The following is a 24497-nucleotide window of genomic DNA, read 5'->3' as shown; positions in this document are numbered from 1 at the left end:
TATTCAGTTGCTGTAATTCTATATTAAAATCTTCTAGTGAGCTCTTCTGAATTGTCCGCATGCTTGAAGCAGAGAAAGAGAAAGGTAAAGTTGCTGTGTGCAGGGAGCATACAGGAAATTTATATTTACTAGTGCAGGGGGCGCTCCAGTAACCTTTCGTACCTCATGCTGGTGCTCCTCCTAACCTAGTAATAGTAAAACTTCCTGCTTTAGGCGTTTTGCAAGCAATATTTTCAGAGGTAACAGTCTAAGAAAGAAACTAACAAACCTTTTCCTCCATTTGACTTTGTTTCCTTGTTGGCAACTGACTCCAAATCTTTCTCACAAGCTTTTGTTTGTTCAGCCATCTTCTGCCCGGAGCCACCTAGATTTGGGTAAAACAGAAACTAGCTAGCAATTACTGGCTGAATGGTTTGTGAAATATTGAGGGGGCTTTTTCAGCTACAGTATATGGTTTACAAAATTCTGTTACATCAATACAAGCCGTAAAAATCGATTTTTTCTACAATATACAATACTGTAGGCAAATTATCAGAGATGAAATGCATGTAATCTGACTATTTCAGACTATAACAAGGGCAAAAAAATGTGAGGGTACGGGATATCACCTCTAATTGGCTCGTCTCACCCATGTATAAATGTCAGCAAAAAGAATAATAATATAGGGAGCTCAGAGCTGGTGTAATAGTAAGATATCAAAAGTTTATTGCAACCTCTTATGGCCTATGGACATACAAAACAAACCAACATATACCCTCCCTTAAAAACAATCCCTGGAGCAGCTATGGGGCTATGACTACTGCGTGAGACCGGAGTGCACTCCTATATAGTCCTTTTGCATGCATGTAAATATGAAGCTTGTTCCTTTCTTCAGGCCCAACAATAACTTTGCATCCAGGTGCGAACCAGGTAAGGTCACCGATAATGGCGCTACTGATCAACCCGCATGTCCATACATGTCATTGTGTACCTCTGCAATACAATTGCATACGCATCTCATTACTGACACTGCAAACGTGTCAAACCTCCGCTCCCCGCCTATTCAAACAACTCCCGGAGTGAAAAGCAGCCATTCATCAAATCTGCCGTATGTATAATCTCACCACACCGGTATGTCGGTCATCGTTGGGGCAGCCTGTGGCGCTGTGAGAGTTCCTGGTGGTGTCGGACGTAATGCGGGGGGAGGAAGAGAAGCGGAGGTGCGGGTGATCAGAGCCGGGACACACTTCCGGGTAGCGCCGTGTGTCACGTGACGCGTTTCGTCACGACCCACGTGACTTCTTCAGACGTGACGTAGGTAGGGGTGTGCGTCCTTTTATGGCTACCAAGCCAATCATATGTGAGTTAAAACAGTCCGTTCGTTGCCACCTACTGGCCATAGTGGCTATATGCACCTTAGAAATGACAACAGGGCAGTTTGTCTACGTTTATAGGGCATTAATGTCCGCGTCCGTGCGTTTTTTACAAAAAAGATTTTATATTCAGATCCCTATTGAGCCCTTTTGGGTATAAGCTTTCACATTTATAAATCCACATTGATTCTTTTCTTAAAAGTTGGGCATCGTAGTCCCCACGACGTGGGCTGATATTAAGTTTGTATATGCCCATAAAACGTAGACCGGACACATCCGAATTATGGGTAGTTTTAAAGTGCAGAGCCAGAGGATTCAGTTTCTTTTTATCCACATTGGTACTTTTAATATTAGAAATATGTTCACCAATCCTAGTGTTTAAAGATCTATATGTTTTCCCAATATAAATTAAGTTACATGGGCATTTAATCTGATAAACAACCCGAGAGGTATTACATGAAATATAATCGTTAACCCAAAAGGATTTTGATCCATCAAAATTTGAGAACCGATTACTCTTGAGGACATAGCGACACATATCACAATCCAAACATTTGTGCATACCTTTTTTAGACATTTTACATATAGGGGGGCCACCACATCCAAATTCACTTCTAACCAGGAGATCATTTAGATTATTGCTCCTCCTTGCAGCCATATGTGGGTATTCCCCAACTATTTTTGCCGTAATTGGGTCTCTTTTTAGGAGATGCCAGTGTCTCTGTAAAATTTCTTTTATCTCCGTATAGTGAGCACTGTATGGGGTCACAACTTTTGACACACAATTAGCTGTATTTACCGTTCTAGGTTGTGATGGGGATATCCCCTGCTGTTCCTCAGCTCTTTTCAAAAGATCCCCCCTATTTTTAGCGAGGGCTCTCTTGTATGCGGTGATAATAATCCTGTTTGGATAGCCCCTTGCCAGCAATCTAGCCCTCAGTTCACCCGCCTCTCTTTCAAAATCATTAATATTACTGCAGTTTCTGCGTAATCGCAGAAACTGCCCAGTGGGCACGGCCCATTTTTGGGCGGGTAAATGAGAGCTACATGCCGACAAAAGGGTATTACCCGCTGTGGGTTTTCTATATGTACAGGTCTCTAGGGAGGTCCCTACTTTTTTAATCATCAGGTCAAGGAAGGAGATTTCTCCAGCATCATATGTATAAGTAAGGAAGATGTTCCTATCGTTCAAGTTGAGTTCTGCTACAAATTCTTTTAATTCTAAATCATTTCCTTTCCAGAGGAGAAAGATGTCGTCCACATAACGTATCCAGAGGGCGACGTGCTCCGCGTATCCACGCGTGCACCTCACAACCTCCTGCTCCCAGTATCCTAGGTGAAGGCACGCGTAGGCCGGGGAGCACGCCGCCCCCATTGTAACGCCCCTCTTCTGTCTGTATATTGAGCCACCGAACTCAAAATAGTTATTTTCCAGGATTAGCTTCATGGAGTCCAAGACAAACTCGGCATGGGACTCGTAACCCGAGTAATGATTTATTAAGTAGAATTCAAGAGCCTCCAAACCCCTAGAGTTAGGGATGGAGGTAAATAGGGACTCTACATCTAGTCCCACCAGTAGCCAGCTCTCTTCAACGCACACAACCTCGATGCCTGCCAGCACATCCCTGGTATCCATTACAAAAGAAGGTAGAGCTGTCACAATATCTTTAATTTTAAAACTGCAGTAATATTAATGATTTTGAAAGAGAGGCGGGTGAACTGAGGGCTAGATTGCTGGCAAGGGGCTATCCAAACAGGATTATTATCACCGCATACAAGAGAGCCCTCGCTAAAAATAGGGGGGATCTTTTGAAAAGAGCTGAGGAACAGCAGGGGATATCCCCATCACAACCTAGAACGGTAAATACAGCTAATTGTGTGTCAAAAGTTGTGACCCCATACAGTGCTCACTATACAGAGATAAAAGAAATTTTACAGAGACACTGGCATCTCCTAAAAAGAGACCCAATTACGGCAAAAATAGTTGGGGAATACCCACATATGGCTGCAAGGAGGAGCAATAATCTAAATGATCTCCTGGTTAGAAGTGAATTTGGATGTGGTGGCCCCCCTATATGTAAAATGTCTAAAAAAGGTATGCACAAATGTTTGGATTGTGATATGTGTCGCTATGTCCTCAAGAGTAATCGGTTCTCAAATTTTGATGGATCAAAATCCTTTTGGGTTAACGATTATATTTCATGTAATACCTCTCGGGTTGTTTATCAGATTAAATGCCCATGTAACTTAATTTATATTGGGAAAACATATAGATCTTTAAACACTAGGATTGGTGAACATATTTCTAATATTAAAAGTACCAATGTGGATAAAAAGAAACTGAATCCTCTGGCTCTGCACTTTAAAACTACCCATAATTCGGATGTGTCCGGTCTACGTTTTATGGGCATATACAAACTTAATATCAGCCCACGTCGTGGGGACTACGATACCCAACTTTTAAGAAAAGAATCAATGTGGATTTATAAATGTGAAAGCTTATACCCAAAAGGGCTCAATAGGGATCTGAATATAAAATCTTTTTTGTAAAAAACGCACGGACGCGGACATTAATGCCCTATAAACGTAGACAAACTGCCCTGTTGTCATTTCTAAGGTGCATATAGCCACTATGGCCAGTAGGTGGCAACGAACGGACTGTTTTAACTCACATATGATTGGCTTGGTAGCCATAAAAGGACGCACACCCCTACCTACGTCACGTCTGAAGAAGTCACGTGGCTCGTGACGAAACGCGTCACGTGACACACGGCGCTACCCGGAAGTGTGTCCCGGCTCTGATCACCCGCACCTCCGCTTCTCTTCCTCCCCCCGCATTACGTCCGACACCACCAGGAACTCTCACAGCGCCACAGGCTGCCCCAACGATGACCGACATACCGGTGTGGTGAGATTATACATACGGCAGATTTGATGAATGGCTGCTTTTCACTCCGGGAGTTGTTTGAATATAAGTTGTGTTGAATCGGCGGGGAGCGGAGGTTTGACACGTTTGCAGTGTCAGTAATGAGATGCGTATGCAATTGTATTGCAGAGGTACACAATGACATGTATGGACATGCGGGTTGATCAGTAGCGCCATTATCGGTGACCTTACCTGGTTCGCACCTGGATGCAAAGTTATTGTTGGGCCTGAAGAAAGGAACAAGCTTCATATTTACATGCATGCAAAAGGACTATATAGGAGTGCACTCCGGTCTCACGCAGTAGTCATAGCCCCATAGCTGCTCCAGGGATTGTTTTTAAGGGAGGGTATATGTTGGTTTGTTTTGTATGTCCATAGGCCATAAGAGGTTGCAATAAACTTTTGATATCTTACTATTACACCAGCTCTGAGCTCCCTATATTATTCTTCTTTTATTTCAGACTATACACTACATAAAGGATAGTTTGAAACACTGGGGGAGCATCTACTGAAAAAAGAATAGAGCCTCCATTTAAACAGAATAAGTCCTGGAACCCACTTGCAATCGCAAATAGATATCGCTTGAGTTTCTTTCAAGTGCTTTGTAAGCGATTTTAGGAGATATCTCTGGCAATTTTATAAAAGTGCTTGCGATTTGATTTCTAAGTTTTGTGGGAAAACACATTTCTGGGCAGTTCAAGTGTTTAGAAAGCACAAAGAAATCCATTTGTACAGGGATTCAGGTGCGATTTGACAGCACTCTTAAGCACTTTACATTGGAACGAAAATGCTGCCAAAAAGCCGTATGAACTGCAGTTTGTGATTTTACCTAATCACAATAGCGTCAATGAGTTCCTCAACATTCCCATTCATTAGCATAGCATTTTACTGGAATCACCATCAATTGATGGAGATCAAAAACTGCTGCCAAAAGAGCTCCAGTGGGTCCCAGACCGCCATGCATATGTATGTCTCATTCCTCAGCATTGATTCCTTACATGCAGTGTTCTTCTGTGGAGTGACAGGAAACCTCTCTGTGGCAGCACGAGAGCTTACATCTGGCTTTGGTGGCTTACTACAGGTGGGAGGGTGAACCTGAGTTTCCTAAAAAAAAAAAAACAAAAAAAAAAAAATTAAAATATATAGGGAATTTTCTAAATTATGTTCTCATCTCTGTCCTACACAAGCTAATCAGTGCATATCTGCCAAACTTAACTGACCCTACACTGTACTGGAGTATTGGAGTCATTTTTTTTCCCCATCACCTGTAGAGTGTCTTGTGGTTTGAGCTTAGTTGTATCTTCTTTTTCTGCAGTCCTGACACCACCTTTCTCAAATCTACTACGGATAGCTGCAAGTTCCTTCTCACGTTCCTGATGAAGAAAAAACACATTGCATTTACTATACTGTACTTAGTATTCTCAAAGGACCTGATACAATACATTTTTCTCTTGTTTTTTCACATGAGCGTTTTTCTCGTCTTGCCTTCAAAATACACTTTCAGTACCTAGCAACTGAGAAAATCCTTAAAGTGCACCCGAGATGATAGACTTATTAAACATTTATACTTACCTAGGGCTTCCTCCAGCCGAATCAAGCAAAAAAGGTGCCACCATAGGCTGGAATGTGTCATTTTCTGGCACCCTTTTTGCATGTATGCCGTCCAGCTCCCTGTAGGACATAGGCTCCCTCTATGTCCTCCTGCATTCTTCTCTGGTAAAAGGAAGCGCAACAGGGTAAGCGGGCACAGTAGTCAGCATCTACTGGAGCTGACAACTGAAGAACTGAACTGCCTAGGAAGACAGCAAAAAGAGTCCACGGCATACAAGGTAGAGAAGGAAGCTCCAGGTATGTAATGCTTGTGCTGCAATCATATCAGCTTTCCTTTAAAAGTAGGAAAGAAAAGCAATCTCAAATGTAACTCTTCTAGGTCAAAATAAATACAGTTGTGTTCAAAATTATTCAATGAAATTGAGTGTTTTGGCCAGTTTGACATTGATTTTGATAATTTCAATCATCTTGTTTACAATTAATTCAAAGAGGCACTTGTAAGTCAGACAAATATAGCATAACATTTATAATGAAATAAACCACAAATGTCTTTTCTGTGCTTACATCATTATCAGTTTTATTCAAACCCCAAGTGACATTCATTCTTAGTACTTCGTACAAAATACTTTTCCAGTTATAACAGCTTTTAAATGTGAAGCATAGCTTGATACCTGTTCAGTAAGCCAGCACATATTCAGTAGGAGACCTTTGGCAAGTCTCCCTAACACTGCTACTGCCTATAGAGCGCGCTCTAGTGGCTGCTGCTATGGCGCTTTGAGTCCGCCAGGAGAAAAGCGCGATATAAATGTTATTTGTCTTGTCTTGATACAAGTGTCTTGCAGCGATCGACTGGTATCTTAGCCCATTCTTCATGGGCAAAAGCCTCCAGTTCAGTCACATTCTTAGGCTTGCACGCTGCAACTGCTTTAAGTCCCACCAGAGGTTCTCAATCAGATTTAAGTCTGGTGACTGCGATGACCACTCCAAAATGTTCCAGCCTTTAATCTGCAACCATGCTCTAGTGGACTTGGAGGTATGCTTGGGATCATTGTCCTGTTGAAAGGTCCAACGTCTCCCAAGCCTCAGGTTTGTGACGGACTGCATCACACTTTCATCCAATATCTCCTGGTACTGAAGAGAATTCATGGTACCTTGCACACGCTGAAGCTTCCCCGTACCTGCAGAAGCAAAATGGGCCCAAAGCATGATTGACCCCTGCCATGCTTCAAAGTAGGCAAGGTGTTCTTTTCTTCATAGGCCTTGTTCTTCCTCCTCCAAACATAGCGTTTATCCATGGGCCCAAACAGTTCTAATTTTGTTTCATAAGTCCACAGAACACTATCCCAAAACATTTGTGGTTTGTCCACATGACTTTTGGCATACAGCAGTCGACTCTTCTTATTCTTTGGAGACAGCAAGGGGGTGCGCCTGGGAGTTCTGGCATGGAGGCCTTCATTACTCAGTGTGCGCCTTATTGTCTGAGCTGAAACTTCAGTACCCGCATCTGACAAATCTTTTTTCAGTTACTCAGCAGTCACACTGGGACTTTTCTCCACTTTGCGCTTCAGGTAACGCACAGCAGTCGAAGTCAGCATCTTCTTTCTGCCACCACCAGGTAGCGTTTCAACAGTCCCTGTTGCCTTGAATTTGCAAATGATGCTTCCTATGGTGTCTCTTGGTATGTTTAACATTTTTGCAATCTTCTTATAGCCATTGTCCTTCCTGTGAAGATAAATCACCTCTTCTCTTGTCTTCCTGGACCATTCTCTTGACTTCACCATGTTTGTAAACACATCAGTAAATGTCTAGAAGGAGCTGAGTATCAGTCATTTTAAATCTGCCTAATTGGTGCTTATTATGCTTGATTGCTGCTCGTTAACATCCACAGGTGTTTTCAATAGCTCATCGAAAAACACTTGAATGAACCTCTGTTCTTAAGAGTGGAAGTCTTTAAGGAGTTGAATATTTTTGTCAATTAAGTCACACAAAAAAAAATAAAATGTAATACTCAAAAACAATTGGTCATTTTAGTTGCATTTGGTTCTTTAAAAAAGTTCTTGTAAGATTTAATTCTGAACACAATTACAAATGTACACTAAATTCTCTAAAACCCTTTACAGCATTTGGTGTTGAATATTTTGAACACAACTGTATAGCAGAGCTAGAGCAGGCACTGGTTTTACTTTAAACTATGTGTGTTGGGACCTAGGCAGCAGAAATATGGATCTAGCTCCAAACAGAATGAAGGCAGCAGCAATGCAATGTTAGCTCTCAGCTAAATGGCAGGTGCTGAGCAGGGTTCCCCCACTAAAGCACAGAAAATAACAGATTTGGACGGTACCACAGGCTGTGAAATGCTACAGTACTGTCTTTCAATTTTGACTTCAGCTGGGAAAAAATCTCCGACAGCTGGTTTAGACTACAGTACTTTGTGCTATACCAGTATTTGCGTATAAAATAAAACTCAGAAGAACAGTTTATTAATTTTAGACCCCAATATCAGATTTGTAGTGCTTCAGAACTACCTTCTTCTGCTGCTGCGTTAAACTAGCAGTGCTAGATAAGTCATTTTGCTTCAAAAGCCGTTCTTGGATACTCTTTGTTGTTGGGGTCACCACAGAAGGTTTCAGTGCAGGGTTTACAGGTGCTGGACTGCGTTCTTGACACTTCTCTCCAAACCGCTCTAAGAAGGACTTCACTCCTGGACCACCTACAGAGTGATAAAAAGAAAAACATAGTGCACCAACCTAAATTAAGTTGCAAATATTAACATTCCAAATGAAAAATAAATGCACCAGCATTATATAAAAATATTTCATCATAAGGATTACATATACCTTGGAAAACAAAAAGTATCCAAAATGTCTATTAAATTCAAGGCAAGCATTTTCATATTAAAAAACAGGGCTGTGGTGTCGATACAAAAATCTTCCGACTCCAACTCCGACTCCGGGTACCCAAAATTGCTCAGACTCGACTCCTCGACTCCGACTCCTTAGTCTAATACTTAACAGGGCTGTGGATTTTGTACAAAAATCATGCGACTCCGACTCCTCAGTTTCTGAAACCACGACTCCAACTCCAACTCTGACTCCGGGTGCCCAAAATTGCCCAGATTCAGACTCCAAAGCCCTGTTAAAAAACAAAAAACAAAAAACACAAACACACCCAAAACAACGTTGTCCATTACCACTACGAACCATTCCGTTCATACAGTATACAGCTGTATTAAAACTGCTTTTCCTGTTCAATGTGCAGCTAGCTATGGTTTTCTAGAATTATGTTCTTTAGAAGCCAGGGAAATAATTCACTGTTTGAGGGAGGTAATCTCCATAATTTTCATTTTTATGAAAACAAAAAGGTATAGGAGCTAATCCGATACCTCCGCAGGCGTGACTTGGCACAGGTTGGATTGCCTGATGATAGGCTGCATTGTGGACAGAAGGTGCAAGATTGGCCAAAGTACCAATCTGGTTAAACTCGATGGACGTATGTCTTTTTTCAACCCAAATACCTATCTAACTATGCTATGTCTTTACCCTATTGCAGGACTTGTTCTGCAATTTGTCCAGCCTGGGATTAGTGTTGCCTCACCATGCAGCCTTAAGATATGCTAGAAGTTGTAGTTCATCAAATGTGCATCCTTGTAACAGCAGCACTATCCACCATTGTTTGCCATGTACTGAGTGAAATTAGCTCTAAGCTGTAAAATTGTCTGCTAAACTCCATGGTGTAAAACTAGGCACATACTGTATACCCTGGGACCTGGAGATGCTCTTCAAGAATCCAGCAAGCAAATAAAAACTTCAAATCTCCTGGCAAGCACAGGATGCACTGTGTAAGTAATCAATGAACCCCATATTCAGGCATCAGCTCACCTGCCACCACGAAGAGAACAGCCGAGATCATTGGTTTCGCACGGATTATGCATGCGCCGCCCACTTTTTACCCCCCCCCCCCCCCCCAAAAAAAAAAAAAAAAACAGGCCAGGGAAAACACGCAAGATGATCACTTGGGCCCTAGGCAATCTAAATGCGAGTACATCTAATGGTGCCCATACACAGTACAATAAAAATGTTTGATTTTGCCGTTTATTCAACCAAAACAATCTTTTTTGGATCAAGAAATTTTTTTTTGAACAAGAACAAATTATACCATTTTAAGACGAATCCGTTCAGATGTTGGAAAAATCTTTATATTCAAAGCTAATCTAATCGAACAAAATTATTTAATCGGAATTTTTTGAAAAAAAAAATAGTACAATGTTAGGGCATCATAAGAGTGATGTGCAGGTACTCTGCAGGAGAAGGAGGGGATTCTAACTCCATTACACATTCTTCATGCACTATCTGAACCAGGTTTGCAGGTGATGTGCACACTGATTGCAGAGGTGTTGCCTAATATTCTCTGTGGATTCACAATAGCTCTGCTGGGAATGCATATGTACTACTGTGCAACCTAATTTGTAGTCACCAAACCCAATTTTAAAAAACATATCAATTTAATTGATTTCATGAGCATAATGAGCATTGCATGCATAAACATTTCATACATTTGCATAAACCTGCATCATGCAGAATTATTTGCATCTGTGTACACATCAGATATACAGACCCAACCAGACATGTATATCTGACTTTAAAAATACAGTGACTGCTTTATTGCAGCAGAACAAGTAACCATTTTTTGATTGGTTTATTTCATTTTTGCAGACTAAGCAATGCTATTACTGTATATATGTTATGATTTATGATGACTTAGGAAAATATAAAATGTTATATTTCTCATAATTATAGTTTAAAGGGAACCTTAAACAAAAAAAACCCAGAAAGCTATCGCGGACCTCAACAAGTACATTTTTACGTGTTACAGGTACAAATGTACGCATTGCACATGCACCGTGTAAAAATGTACTAGTTAATGTCCAGCCGCGATAGCTTTCGGCACCAGCGGGAATGCGTAAAAATGTACGCATGGTGGCCGGCCGACTACCAGTCGGCAAAAACGAAACAAGCTGGCAGCGGGGGACTGGAGGAGCCATGAGTGACTGTGAGGGCACAGGATGGCTGCAGGGGGCTGGTAGATGCCCCAGGTAAGTGAAACTCATGTTTTTTTTTTTTATAGTTAAGGTTCCCTTTAAATTTATTAGAAGTCAGAGTTTGTGCATTTCCCCTGATTTCAGGTACCCAAAAATTGCTCCAACTTCTCAGCCCTGGTATCTCGTATTAAACATTTTTCTATAAATGTTTTTGGATTGTGGAAAAAAAATCTGAGTTTCCATTAATCCAAAAGGGGAAATTTGCTATGATATACAGGTGAAACCCTAAACTCTTGCACAGGACACAAGGAAAAACGTAGAGAAATGCACCTGCATGTATTTAGAGTTTAATTCACCCTAATTTGTGTCATCACAAGTTGTAATTTGATCTCACCCCTGGGTCACCTGACTGCCATGGCAGATGAGCTCATTTGAAAGCACAGGATGTTAACATGTCTGCTTCTATGAAAGCAGAATGTAGACGCTGTGCAGATTTTAGGATTTGTATCAGCTGTAACGAAGTTTTTCTTCAAAAGTTATTATGCTGTTGTGTATTTTTTAGAGCAGGTAGGAAGTTATGGAGTTTAGGTCTGCTTTAAAAAGGTGAAACTAATATATGAAATAGGAACCCTTTACAGGTGTTTTGAAATAATTAGCTGATTCGAGTGACACAGAGCCTAGAATATTGAACATTTTCACAGTATTCTATTGGTCTGAGATTTTGATTTTCAGCGAGACGAATAGCGGCGGATCGGGGCGATTGCATTGCACACGCAGCTAGCTTACCGCCAGGAAGGTTAAAGAAAAACACTTCTCCGTTAAAGTGGATACAAATCCTGCAATAAATTTGCAGTGTATCGTCTTCCTGCATTCATGGAAGCAGACGTATTGTTCACATCCTGCCATCCTGTGCTTTCAAATTAGCCCCTCTGCCATGGCAGTCAGCTGACACAGCTAAGGGATCAAATTACAACTTGTGATTAGGCATACGAGGGGGAATTAGACAGGCTAAACTCTCTAATTACATACATGGGGCATTTCTCTAAGTTTTCCTCCTGTCCTGTGCAAGAGCTCCACTTTAAAGCGGTCTAACACCCAGCATTACAACTTCGCTTTAAAAGATTGCTTACAGCTTAGAAACTATTATGCCAGATTTTTTTAAGCAGAAATTCACTGAATGGGTTAAACATGACATTTTAAGCTGCATCTACACGCGTAGATACGGCGGCGATGTGGCTCATCAATCAAGCCGCTGATGCGGCTCGATTGATAAGATCCGACAGGACGAATCTCCCCACCGCCGATTCCCTGCTCGTTCCCCGCGAGGGGACAATGGCAGGGAATCGAGCGGAAGATAAGCGGCGCCAACGGGGACGAGCGGGAATCGAATCCGGCGCACGCGCGGAGAGCAGGGACGCGGAAGAGGCGATCCGGCAGCTAATCGAGACGCCGGATCGCAGCCTCATCTACCAGTGTAGATGAGGCTTTAGTGCTGTATTCAGCTAGGATTCCGCATCTGTGCATAGGTTTAGTTACAAATGTATCTGTTTGGAATGCAAATAATCTCTGAAAAGCCTCTCTGGGAAGTCTTCTTTGTTCTCTCAGAGAGGTGTTTGTTTATTACATTGTAAATAGATACATTTGTAACTAAACCTCAGCACGGAGAAGGATTTCTAGCTAAATGCAACACTAAAATGCCATGTTTAACCACTTCCAGATTCTCGGAGCGTATATACACGCCCCTGAATCCTGAAGTGTATTCCGTTCCATGTCAGTTCCCGGAGGGTGTCTCCGTGAACACCCTGCGAGCCGATCGGCGGCTCGCAGGGTAAATGTAAACACACGGGGAAGACCTTCCCCAGTGTTTACATGTATACGCCGCTGCTGCGCAGCAGCGCCGTAGAGGAGATCGGTGATCCCCGGCCTCTGATTGGCCGGGGATCACCGGCATCTGATAGGCTAAAGCCTATCCCATCAGGCGCAGGACGGAAATCCGTCCTGCGCCGCTCACAGGGGGAGGGAGAGGGAGGGAAGGGGAAGGAGGCCAGGAAGCGCTCCGGAGGGGGGCTTTGAAGAGCCCCCCCCCCGCAAGCGCAAGCACCCGGTGGCGATCAGACCCCCCCAGCAGGACATCCCCCTAGTGGAGAAAAAAGGGGGGGAAGTCTGATCGGCCTGGCTGCAACCTGATCTGTGCTGTGGGCTGGAGAGCCCACGCAGCACAGATCAGCACAAAATAGCGTGGTAGGGAAGTGGTTAATCCATTCAGTAAATTTCTGCTAAAAAAATAAATAAATAAAAAAAAAAATCTGGCATAATAGTTTCTAAGCTGTAAGCAATCTTTTAAAGCAAAGTTGAAATGCTGGGTGTTAGACCACTTTAAGTTGACTTAAAAAAAACCTGAACTGAAAATTAAAAGACAAAATAAACATACACAAGTCATACTTACCTCCTGTGTAGTCTACTCCTCAATCTATTTTTCCTCTCCCTCGTCCTGTTTGTCAACTGTGATCAATGGAATTCTCCGTCCTCCATTTTGAAAATGGCTATTACCCCCTAACAGCTTCCTGGTCAGCACACAGTTAAACTGTAACATCGCCCACTTGAGCCATAGGGAAACATGGACACATCAGTTCTCCTCTCAGCTGTAACTGACAGCAACTGATATATAACTGACAGCAACTGATATATTTCATTTCTGACAAAATGTTGTCAGAACTGGAAGGGATCACTGTAAGAAGAAAATGGTGAGCTTTTGAGAAGAACTGATGGCAAGGTAACTATGTAATGTTCATTTGAAGTTACCTCATGTGTTTATTTTAAATAAATAATTTTACTCAGTACAGGTTCTCTTTAAAGAAAACCTGAACTGAAAATAAAAAGTCAAAATAACCATACACAGGTCATACTTGCCTCCTGTGTAGTTTACTCAATCTCTTTCTTCTCTCCTGCGTCCCATTTACCCACTGTGATCAATGGAATGCTCTGCCCTCATTTTTAAAAATGGCCATTACCACATAACAGCTTCCTGGTCAGCACACTGTTCAACTGTAATATCACCCACTTGAGCCATAGGGAAACATGGACATTACCTTGCACATTCAGTTGTAACTGACAGCTGCTGATATATAACTGACAGCAACTGGTGTATTTCAGTTCTGACAAAATATTTTCAGAACTGGAAGGGATCACTGTAAAGGTGCGTACACGTCAGATAAAAGTCTTTGGAAAATGAAAGATCACAGACCAATTTTACCCCCTTTCATGTAGTATGAGAGCCATACTCTACAGTCTATTCTATGGAGCTGAACTCCCCATCAGATAACAATCTTTGCAAGATGCTGCACACAAAGATGCTGTACACATTCAACAGATCAGTATCTGCATAAGATCTGTTCCTGCAAAAGATCCATTCCTGCAAAATGCATTCATAGTCTATGATATCTGCAGATCCCATACACACCTTGTTTAATGGACATTCATCTGCAGATCAGACAATTATCTGCCGATCTGAAGATCCAACCTGGTGGATCTGATCTACAGATAATTGTCCGTTAAACAAGGTGTGTATGAGATCTGCAGATATCATAGACTATGAATGAGTTTTGCAGGAATGGATCTTTTGCAGGAACAGATCTTTTGCAGATACTGATCTGTTGCATGTGTACAGCGGTCTTTGTGTGCAGCATCTTGCAAAGATTTTATCTGATGGGGAGTTCAGCTCCATAGAATAGACTGTGTAGAGTATGGCTCTCATACTATATGAAAGGGGGTAGAATTGGTCTGTGATCTTTCATTTTCCAAAGACTTTTATCTGACGTGTGTACCCACCTTTAGAAGAAAATGGTGAGCTGAGAGGAACTGATGGTGAGGTAAGTATGTAATATTCATTAGCAGCTACGTCATGTGTTTATTTTAAATAATTTTACTCGCTTCAGGTTACCTTTAATGAAATAAATAGACTTAGCCATGATATTCAAATTTTTCGAGTGTCACCCGTAAAATAAATGCTTTGGATTAAAAACATTTTTGGAACGAATTATGCTTGCAAACCAAGGTTCCACTGTATTCACATGTACAATCTCTTGCATTACATCTGGGTGCTAGGGAGGCACAAAGCAAAAGGAGCAAGTTGCAATGAGCAATATTTGCTAAAATCTCTGCAATGCATATTGTAATCCTCTAGGGCCAATCATGTTTTCCATGAAAAGTGGTAAATGTATATATGGCATTGAATGCAGCAGTTTGCAATTCATTTTCAATTGTACAACTACACTAAGCTGCTGGGTAGTCAAGAGATCAACTACTGTGCACTAGCCAAAGTTCTTAAAGAGACTCTGAAGTCTCGCTTATTTAACTTTTTTTCTCAGATAATCCTTTTCAGCATGAATGCCACACTTGAATGGCCGCATTCCCGCGGCAGATGGGCGATTTATTGCAGTGTTAGACCAGCAAAGTTCTATGACTGCTGGTCGCACATTGTGCTGCCCTGGCTCGCAGGGCTTTTCTTCCTGGAGAGGCTGAGCTTTGAGCTGTAGCTCAGCCTCTCCGCAATCAATCTCCGCCTCCTCTCCTCCCCGCCCCTTTCAGTGAAAGAAGACGGAGAGGGGCAGGGAGAGGCGGTGATCAGCGGAGATTGACTGCGGAGGAGGCAGAGCTACAGCCTAAAGCTCTGCCTTTTTTGAGGAAGTGAAGCCCAATGAGCCGCGGAGCTTTGCAGGGCTATTAAACAGCACTAAATCACCCATCTGCCCCGGGGATGCGGCGAATGAAGTGGGGCAATCATGCTGAAAAGGATTATATGAGAAAAACAGGTAAAAAAAACAAGACTTTCGGGTCTCTAACACCCGAGGTAAATGGTCTGATAACACAATAAGGGCAGCAAGAAATACTCCAACATACAGTATCTCACAAAACAGTACACATCACATTTTATAAATTTGTTATATTTTTTCATGGGGCAACACAGAGTGGAAGTCAGTGTACAACTTGTATAACAGCGTAAATTTTCTGTCCCATCAAAATAACACGCAAGCAAAATTAAAAAAAAAAAAATTAGGCTGTCATTTTTCCAGCACTGCCTCAACTCTTGGACATGAAGTTTACTAGAGCTTCACAGGTTGCCACTGGAATCCTCTTCAGCTGTTCCATGACAAAGATGATAGATGTTAGAGAACTTTTACTCCTCCACCTTTCATATGAAGATGCCCCACTGTCAGATGCTCAATAGGGTCAGTCCAGCACCTTTACCTTCAGTTTCTTCAGCAAGGCAGTGGTCATCCTGGAGGTGTGTTTGTGGTAGTTATGTTGGAATACTGCCCTGCATTCCAGTTTCCAAAGGAAGGGGATTATGCTCCAATTCATTATGTCACAGTACATATTGGCATTCATCGTTCCATCAATTATAGCTCCCCAGAGAAGGCAGCACTCATGCAGCCTCAAACCATGATACTCCCACCACCTCACTTGACTATAGGCACCATACTTGTACTCCTTACCAGGTTGCCACCCCATACACTAGGCACCACCTGATTTCCCCCCCAACCCCCCCCCCCCCCCCCCCCCCCACAAAAAAAAGTTCATCTTGGACTCAGATCACAAGAAAGGTCCTTAGTTTGTCTTCAGAAAACTGTTTGTTTTGTGCTTCATCTTTTCCTTCTGGGACAAAGGCCATGCAGGACAATTTGATGCAATGTGTGGCATATAGTCTGAGCACGGACGGGCTGACCCCCACCCCTTCAACCTCTGCAGCAATGTGTAATTGTAAAAAAGACAACCTCGGGCTATGACGGCAAGCAAAGGAACTCAATTTCTTTGATTGACCATGTTCTGAGTGGAACCTGTCCTGGTAAACCGCTGTATGGCCATCATGCTACAGTTCAGTTTCTCCGTGTTGGCAATCTTTTTATAGCCTAGGTAATCTTTATTTATAACAAGCGATCTGTGAAAGTCATGGCTCCAAATTTAACATACCTGCTCACATGCACATCTGACACCTTTTAACAATAGCGAGCAACAACACACTGGAGACAGAAAAAAAATTGACTTTCACTTAGGGGTGTATTGACTTTGGTTGCCAGCTGTTTAGACATTAAAGGGGCACTACAGCGAAAAAACTGTAAAATATGTGCAAACATTTAAAAATAAGAAGTACATTTTTTTCCAGAGCACTATGAGCCATAAATAGGTAGTAGAAATCTGACAGAAGTGACAGGTTTTGGACTAGTCCATCTCTTCATAGGGGATTCTCAGCAAGGCTTTTATTCTTTATAAAGATATTCCTGAAAAATTATTTAAACAATGATGCTGGCCAGCTTCCCTGCTCCCTACACAGTTTTTTGGCAGTTGAACAGAGCAACTGCCATTCACTAAATGCTTTTGAAAATATATCCCCGAGAATCCCCTATAAATAAATGGACTAGTCCAAAACCTGTCACTTCTGTCAGATTTCTCCTACCTACTGTAAGTGACAGCAACATAGGAGAAAAGTAATTTATGGCTCATTTTAGTATGGAAAAAAAAATGTACTTCGTATATGTTTGCACATATTTTAAAATTTTTCGCTGTAGTGCCCCTTTAATGGCTGTGTGTTGAGTTATTTTGAAGGGACAGCAAATTTAAACTGTATATACCATACTTTATATCAAAGTGTCGTATCGTCAGTGTTGTCCCATGAAAACGATACTGAATACTCCGAGAAACATCCACAGAATTCTATAACCTCTATACACCGATATTTTATGGATGATTTATCCAAGACATTCTGTACAGAATACATTTATTTTGCTTGCCTGGTGTTGCGATTTTGTCTCTCTGCACAGCAGATGTTGCCTTGCTTATCTCGTCTTTGGGTGTTGCTTGCTGAACAGTGAAAATTCTTGACGCTGGTCTCTCTGACCTCTGTGGAGTAGATAAGTTGGCTGACAAAGGCTTCACTTCAGTTGGTGGAATGTCATTGTCCTTGATCTTGGAACGTACAGTGCTATTGTCTTGATCTGCTAACAGTTTTGATTTATCATTGAGAATTGTCTTTGCCACTGAAGAACCGGAGGTCTTCACTTCATTAAGTGTAGATTCCTATAGAAGACAACACAGTAGGTATACATACTGTCCCTCAGCAAGTGTGATACATAACCTGGCATTGCAACTTTTATTAACCCTACAATAAAGGAGTGTGCCAAAACAAAAATTAGCAATGGTCAATGGCTAATTTTGGAACTAGTTAAAATGCATTTGACTTGCTAAGTTCCAAGCTCCATACAATTTTTAGGACATTAGCAGGCAAGTCATAACCATTGCCATCTCATTGACACAACTGGATATGCAATCAGCAGCGTTATGGCAGGAAAAGGTCTTTTATTGAGACACAAATAGTTAATTGGCACTAAAATAAATCTGTAAACAGTTATGCAAGCCATAAACTGATTGATAGAGGCCGCATCTGGCAGTTTAGTGGTGGTCAATAAACACTCTCGTGCCATTAAATCTGAAATAGATTTCAGCAAAAAAACTGATATTTGATTGAACAGCTAAATTATGTAAATCATCCCTTTGTGTCCTTGAACGACAAACCCATCCAGAATCGCTGAAGCGCAAAGTGTGCCTATATGGCGTGTTTATTTTACCGGGCCATACTACAAGAGTTTTTTTTAACTTCTATACACTTTGCTGACTAAGGTGATGTTCTAAGGAATGGCAGTAAAATTACTATGTAAGCAGTATTTTTTTTACCCAGTTTCTATGCAGGGCCTAGAAGTTTTCATTTGGTGCAATTTGTAATATTCAAATATGGTTGGATACCTTTAGAAATTAGTGAAAATCAACTGTGTTGATGCAAACATACTATAGTTGTACTGTATGTAGACAGGTACAGATTCACTTCTGCTGCATCAAGCAAAATCAGACCAAATGTATTAATCGCTAGCAGAAATTGCAAACTTTAACTAGGTAAATAAATGCTCTTTAGAAAGTTTATTATGTCAATATGCTTTCTTAAAGTACCAATTTTATCGTAAAGGTAGAGTTGCATTTAACTACCTGTGGCTGCACTTCACTATAACTAGGTATTCCATGTTCCCAATATTGGAAGGACGACGCAATTGGTAGCCTGCAGTGTAGATGAGCCCAGGCGACAGTGCTTATCGCAACAAGTGTGTCACTAACAAAGAGGGATTTCATATAGGTGCCCGATTCCTCCTTCCTAGTGATTTAGCAAGCATCTCACGCCTCTCTAAAGGCTAGTACACACTAGCAATTTTGATTGACCAATGATTGCTCAATTTTACCACCTCCATGTAGTATGAGGGCCAAACAGATTTTCAATTCTATGCAGATTATATAGGTAAATGGTCATACTACATGGAGGTGGTAAAATTGAGCAATCATTGGTCAATCAAAATTGCTAGTGTGTACTAGCCTTAAGGGATCCAGAGCCCCCCCCTCCCCATAGGTGAGTATCTAACTTTTTCCGCTTCAGATTTGCTTTAAATTGTGTCAAGACAGCTACAGTATACATGCAAAAAAAGGGAAAATCAATTTGCAATAGAATGCAGCAGGATAGATACACCCTACACAATAAAAGCAGACAACCCCAAAATAATTGCACTCAAAAGACCCCAGAAGACCTTAAACAATAAGGCCTTGTTCCCACTATAAGCGCTGCGGTTTGCATTTCGGCAGCGCATGTAGTGTGCGGCACTTTAGAACGGTTGAAAGGCATAGACAGCCCTTCTACTGCTCCCATCATATGCGCTGCACAGCTATCACACTGCTGCTTGCATTTTTCAGAAATCACAATGTTGACCCATTCACTATAATGAATGGGATCAGCAGCAAATAGCAGTGCAGGTGGCGTGCGATCATACGCATTGCGTTCTGATCGCACAACTATCTGCACTAAACGATGTGAACGAGGCCTAAGGGTTGGCAAGTGCCGGACTTAGTAAATGTAAATTGGAAAAAGTAAATAGAGTCGGTTATGAGAAATTCATAATGGAATTCAGGAGTTGGAAATTTATGATAATGTTACAGAATGTGATGACAACTATTTTTGTATAATTTTTTTTTTGTTCAAGAATAAATGTACGGTAGATTGCTGTTCATGGAACATAAGACATTCCCTGAAAATAGGAACCAAAGCAATTTCTTTAAATAAAGATAATGTTATTGTTGATTAAATAGGGACACTAAAGTGTGAAAACTGCTCTTGCCCACAAGGGGGAAACAGTTCTGAGTACAAAGTGGTCAAACTAAGAATACATCAGCAGTATAAAGAAAATATTAATATTTTAAGCATAGCATAAATGATCATGCTAAATATTGCAAAAATTATATATGCACTTCAGCATTAAATTACATTTTCTGAACAACCTACCTCAAAGAGTTTACATTTTCTAGAATGCCATATGTATACATGAAATGATAAAGTCATATACTACATACCAGTGTTCTGGGTACTGTAGCTTTTTTCACTGACTCTTTAGTTTTCTGAGAACATGATACAGCTTCCTGCCTAACAGCATGGCTATTGATGCTTGCAGATGCTGAACTGGTAGTGGACGCTTTCGATAAACAAGCAGTACCAGGCTTTTCTTGTGTATTGTTCGATTTAACACATGGATGACTCAAGTCATCTTCCCAGGAACCAATTGTGGCAGCAAGGTTGGCTAGTCGTGTTCTCCGACCCATGGGTGTTTCAGAGTTAACTGCAGGAGCCTGAGCTTTTGGAGAGGAAGGCACAATTTCTTTGATTTGATTGGAAGTTGGAGGGGAATTTGGTGGACTACCTGCAAATAAAAATGCACAGAGGAGTCTTAAAAACAGAGAAAGAAAAATACTTTATACAAACTGAGGATTATTAAAGTAATTATCAGGCAAACAAAAAGAAAAAATGGAGTTTCACTTACCTGGGGCTTCTACCCGCCCCATGCAGCCATCCTGTGCCCTCAGTCGCTCACTGCTGCTCCAGTCCCCCGCTGCCAGCTAGCTTAGTTTTTGCCGACCTCGCAGTCGGCGGTCCGCATTGCGTACATTTTTACGCATCTCCGCTAGTGCAGGAACATTAACGCACACATTTTTTCGCGTTAGTGCAACGCTAATAAAATTTTAGCATCAGCGTTGCAACGCGAAAATTAGCGTTGCACTGCTAACGCAAAAAAAATTTAAGCGTCAATGTTCCTGCACTAGCGGGAATGCGTAAAAATGTACGCAATGCAGCCCGCCGACCCCGAAGTCGGCAAAAACAAAACTAGCTGGCGGCGGGAGACTGGAGCAGCAGTTAGTGACTACGAGGGCACAGGATGGCTGCATGGGGCTGGTAGAAGCCCCAGGTAAGTGAAAGTTTTTTTTTGCCTGATAATTCCTTTAAATACAGTATAAAGCTGGCCATACACCTAGATTTCCACCCAATGTTCCAAAACTATTGATTCCTTTCAGAAAATAATTCAAAAGAATTGATTCAGAAGGAATTGATTCCTACCATACTCTGTATTTATTTTATAGATTCTCTGCTGGAATCTCTTGGAAATTGATGTAAAAAAATAAAAATCAGTCGAGCTACACAGTTGCACTATTGCAGTGATCTGCAAACTTGCCTCTCCAGCTTTTAAGGAACTACAAGTCCCACAATGCATTTGCCTTTATGAATCATGCTTGTGGCTGTCAAGACTCCGACAATGCATTGTGGGACTTGTAGTTCCTTAACAGCTGGAGAGCAAAGTTTGCAGATCACTGCACTATTGGATGCAGTGCAAAGCTATAGACCATCAATCTACCAATGCTCTTGCCAAGTCCCCAATTGTTTAAAATTATTCAACCTGTCCAATCGATACTTTAGATTTATTTATTTTTTTACTTAAAAACAAACACAAAACTATTGATCTGACATTTTGGAGAATAGATTATATGAATCGAACCTGCAAGGAATCGAACGCGAAAAAATGATGAGTGTATGCAAAAATGATTTGAATGTTTCTATAATAGATGCTGGGCATAAAAAACATTTTTAAAAGTTCTCATGAAGAGGTGACTGTCCTTCATACACTCTGCACTTCAAATTTTTTTTTCCAATTACTGTAAGTACTTCCTGCAAAGCTGCTCTGATCTAACTTATTCAGATAACTGTACCTTCTACCACTTATTAAAGTACATCATTATAAAAATTCAAATAAAAATTACATTTTTACGTTATTTCTCGTCAGCTTTTTGTCTTCCTAACTTATTGGCTGCATTTCTGGATTCAGAGTATTTTTATTTTATATTAGTATCTGCACCCCTGTTGTATTTTTTAATAACATACATCAGGTGACTTACTAGTAAACAGCAACTGCAACAGACTCACTCATTTAACCACTTCGCCATATCTGGACGCATATATCCGTCCAGATAGGCAGTGGTGATGCAGCTGTGTGGTGCGCGCGATCGGGCGCGCGCCCGCGCTACTGCTGCACCCCCGGTCAGTGAATGGGAATATAATTCCCATTCACCGATCTAAGTCCCTGGCAGAAATACCGACACTTTCTCATCAGAGAGCGTGGTATTTCTGCCCCCAGGAAACTTCTTCTCTTCATTTTAGTTCCTAGATGCGACATCGTTCGCATCTAGGAATTTTTTGAATGTGGCCATCTTGTGGCCAAATAGTAAACTGCACCCACATACCTGCATTGAATAAAAAAATACATTACGGTATATATTACATCTAAAATTGGCTATTTACCTCCCAAACTAAAATTACCCAAATACATTTTTGTATTAAAAAAAAAAAATTACAATTAAAAAAAAAAAACTACATAAATAGTTACCTAAGGGTCTGAACTTTTTAAATATACATGTCAAGAGAGTATCTTATTAAATTTTTAAAAATATAAGCTTGTAAATAGTGATGGACGCAAATTGAAAAAATGCACCTTTATTTCTAAATAAAATATCGGCGCCATAAATTGTGATAGGGATGTAATTTAAATGGTGTAATAAGCGGGACAAATGGGCACATAAAATGCATGGGTTTTAATTACTGTAGCATGTATTAATTTTAAACTATAATGGCCAAAAACTGAGAAATGATTTTTTTCCATTTCTATCTTAATCTTCCTGTTAAAATGTATTTACAGTAAAGTGGCTCTTAGCAAAATGTACTACCTAAAGAAAGCCTAATTAGTGGCGGAAAAAACGAGATATAGATCAATTAATTTTGATAAGTAGCGATAAAGTTATTAGCGAATGAATGGGAGGTGAACATTGCTCGGATGCATAAGATTTTCGAAGCTGTAGGCTGAAGTGGTTAAAACAATTATCACAACTGTGAATAAGCAGATCATAGAGCCACGGAAGATGTTGGCTCTTTATAAATCAATAAGAATATTGTCCAACTGAATATTGTGCTGTAAGGTTGTAATTTTAATGTGTCTGCAGCTAGCATTACATTAGAGGTCTGAATATAAGAAGAATGATTGCCTCTTCAATGAGCCAAGTCTGCTCAGATAACTTGGAGAAGGGACATTTTTCAATGTCATAATAAACTGAAAAGAGAAAACCTAGAGCTTGTCATGCGTGTAGTACTGTATTGCTATCAGAATCATGACCTCCCTGAGTAAGGGTACATCTCCTAAACAAGGATAGAGAAAGCAAATACTTCAAGAAATGTATAATTCTTCCCCACTACATTAAAAATAACTACAAAATGAAAGAAACTGACAATATTAAACCCTTACCGTTGTTATCCCAATATCTCCGTTGTTCTGCAAGTCTCTGCATACGAGATCTCACTGAAGATGCTCCAAGATCTTCTAAGTTTACCTCTGGTTCTTTAGTGCGCACAATGGTGCTTGATGGGGCTACCTCTACTAATCTTACTTGTGGACATGAAACATCCTCAACTGGCTGCGTGTCCTTAGTACACTCTGGACTTTTAGGTTCTTTGTTCTCAGTCCCCAGTAGTTTATTTTCTTCAGAACAGCGTCTCTTTGAAGGTGAAGGTTTTGAGGACGGTTTATCTAAACAAACAAATAAAATTTTAACCAAAGGAAAAATCTACGCAAAGACAAAATCCATGAGGCTTTCTTGCTCCCATTACACCCCACCAGTCAGCACTGGGTCTCTCTAAACATATTCGACAAAAAAAAAAAAAAAAAAAAAAAAAAAAACCAACTTGCACTTTGAGAAAAACAATGAAAAAAAAATCCAAACAAAATTGCTTGTTTAGACTCGGTAGGTAACATGTTACTGCAGTAAACTAGACTTTACAATGTATTAAAAATGTTATGCACAACTTTGAACTCACTATAAAGCAGACCTGTGATCCAGCACTTCGGCCTTCTGGAACTTTGCGTGAATTACGTAAAATCAATTCCAAAATCATAATTTTACATGAAATTATCAGCACATTACGATCATCACTAGGACAGGAGGTGGCACAAAGGGGGGCAGTGGTGGTACAGAGGGACACAGTGGAGGCAGAGTAGGAGATTCTGAGTGAATGGGGACAGAGGTGGGACACTGAAGGCAGGGAAGAGGTACAGGGGAAAGCGAAGACAGCGTTTCAAATTAAAAGGACATCAATACATTTGTATTTTAAACTGGCATAGCTTGTCTAAGTGTTCCTAGTACTGCTGTATATCTTCCCCTGCTTATCTCTTCC

At 40.9% G+C, this 24497-nt stretch overlaps 1 protein-coding gene across 3 annotated transcripts in view; it reads right to left on the bottom strand.

Moving 5' to 3' along the window:
* ANLN (anillin, actin binding protein) overlaps positions 1-24497 on the bottom strand; it is a 98225-nt gene that overhangs the window by 59618 nt on the left and 14110 nt on the right. For all 3 annotated transcript variants that reach the window (XM_068236397.1, XM_068236396.1, XM_068236399.1), the window contains exons 3-9: positions 23572-23853; positions 20306-20649; positions 17656-17941; positions 8355-8539; positions 5544-5651; positions 5277-5382; positions 269-364 (exon numbers count right to left, since the gene is read on the bottom strand). In XM_068236397.1, the coding sequence (XP_068092498.1) occupies positions 269-364; positions 5277-5382; positions 5544-5651; positions 8355-8539; positions 17656-17941; positions 20306-20649; positions 23572-23853 (1407 nt within the window). The remainder of the gene's footprint in view (positions 1-268; positions 365-5276; positions 5383-5543; positions 5652-8354; positions 8540-17655; positions 17942-20305; positions 20650-23571; positions 23854-24497) is intronic.

Source organism: Hyperolius riggenbachi, chromosome 5 (genome assembly GCF_040937935.1).
Source record: "Hyperolius riggenbachi isolate aHypRig1 chromosome 5, aHypRig1.pri, whole genome shotgun sequence".
Taxonomy (NCBI): domain Eukaryota; kingdom Metazoa; phylum Chordata; class Amphibia; order Anura; family Hyperoliidae; genus Hyperolius; species Hyperolius riggenbachi.
Note: the sequence above shows the minus strand (reverse complement) of the source record. Positions and strands in the feature narration are given on the sequence as shown.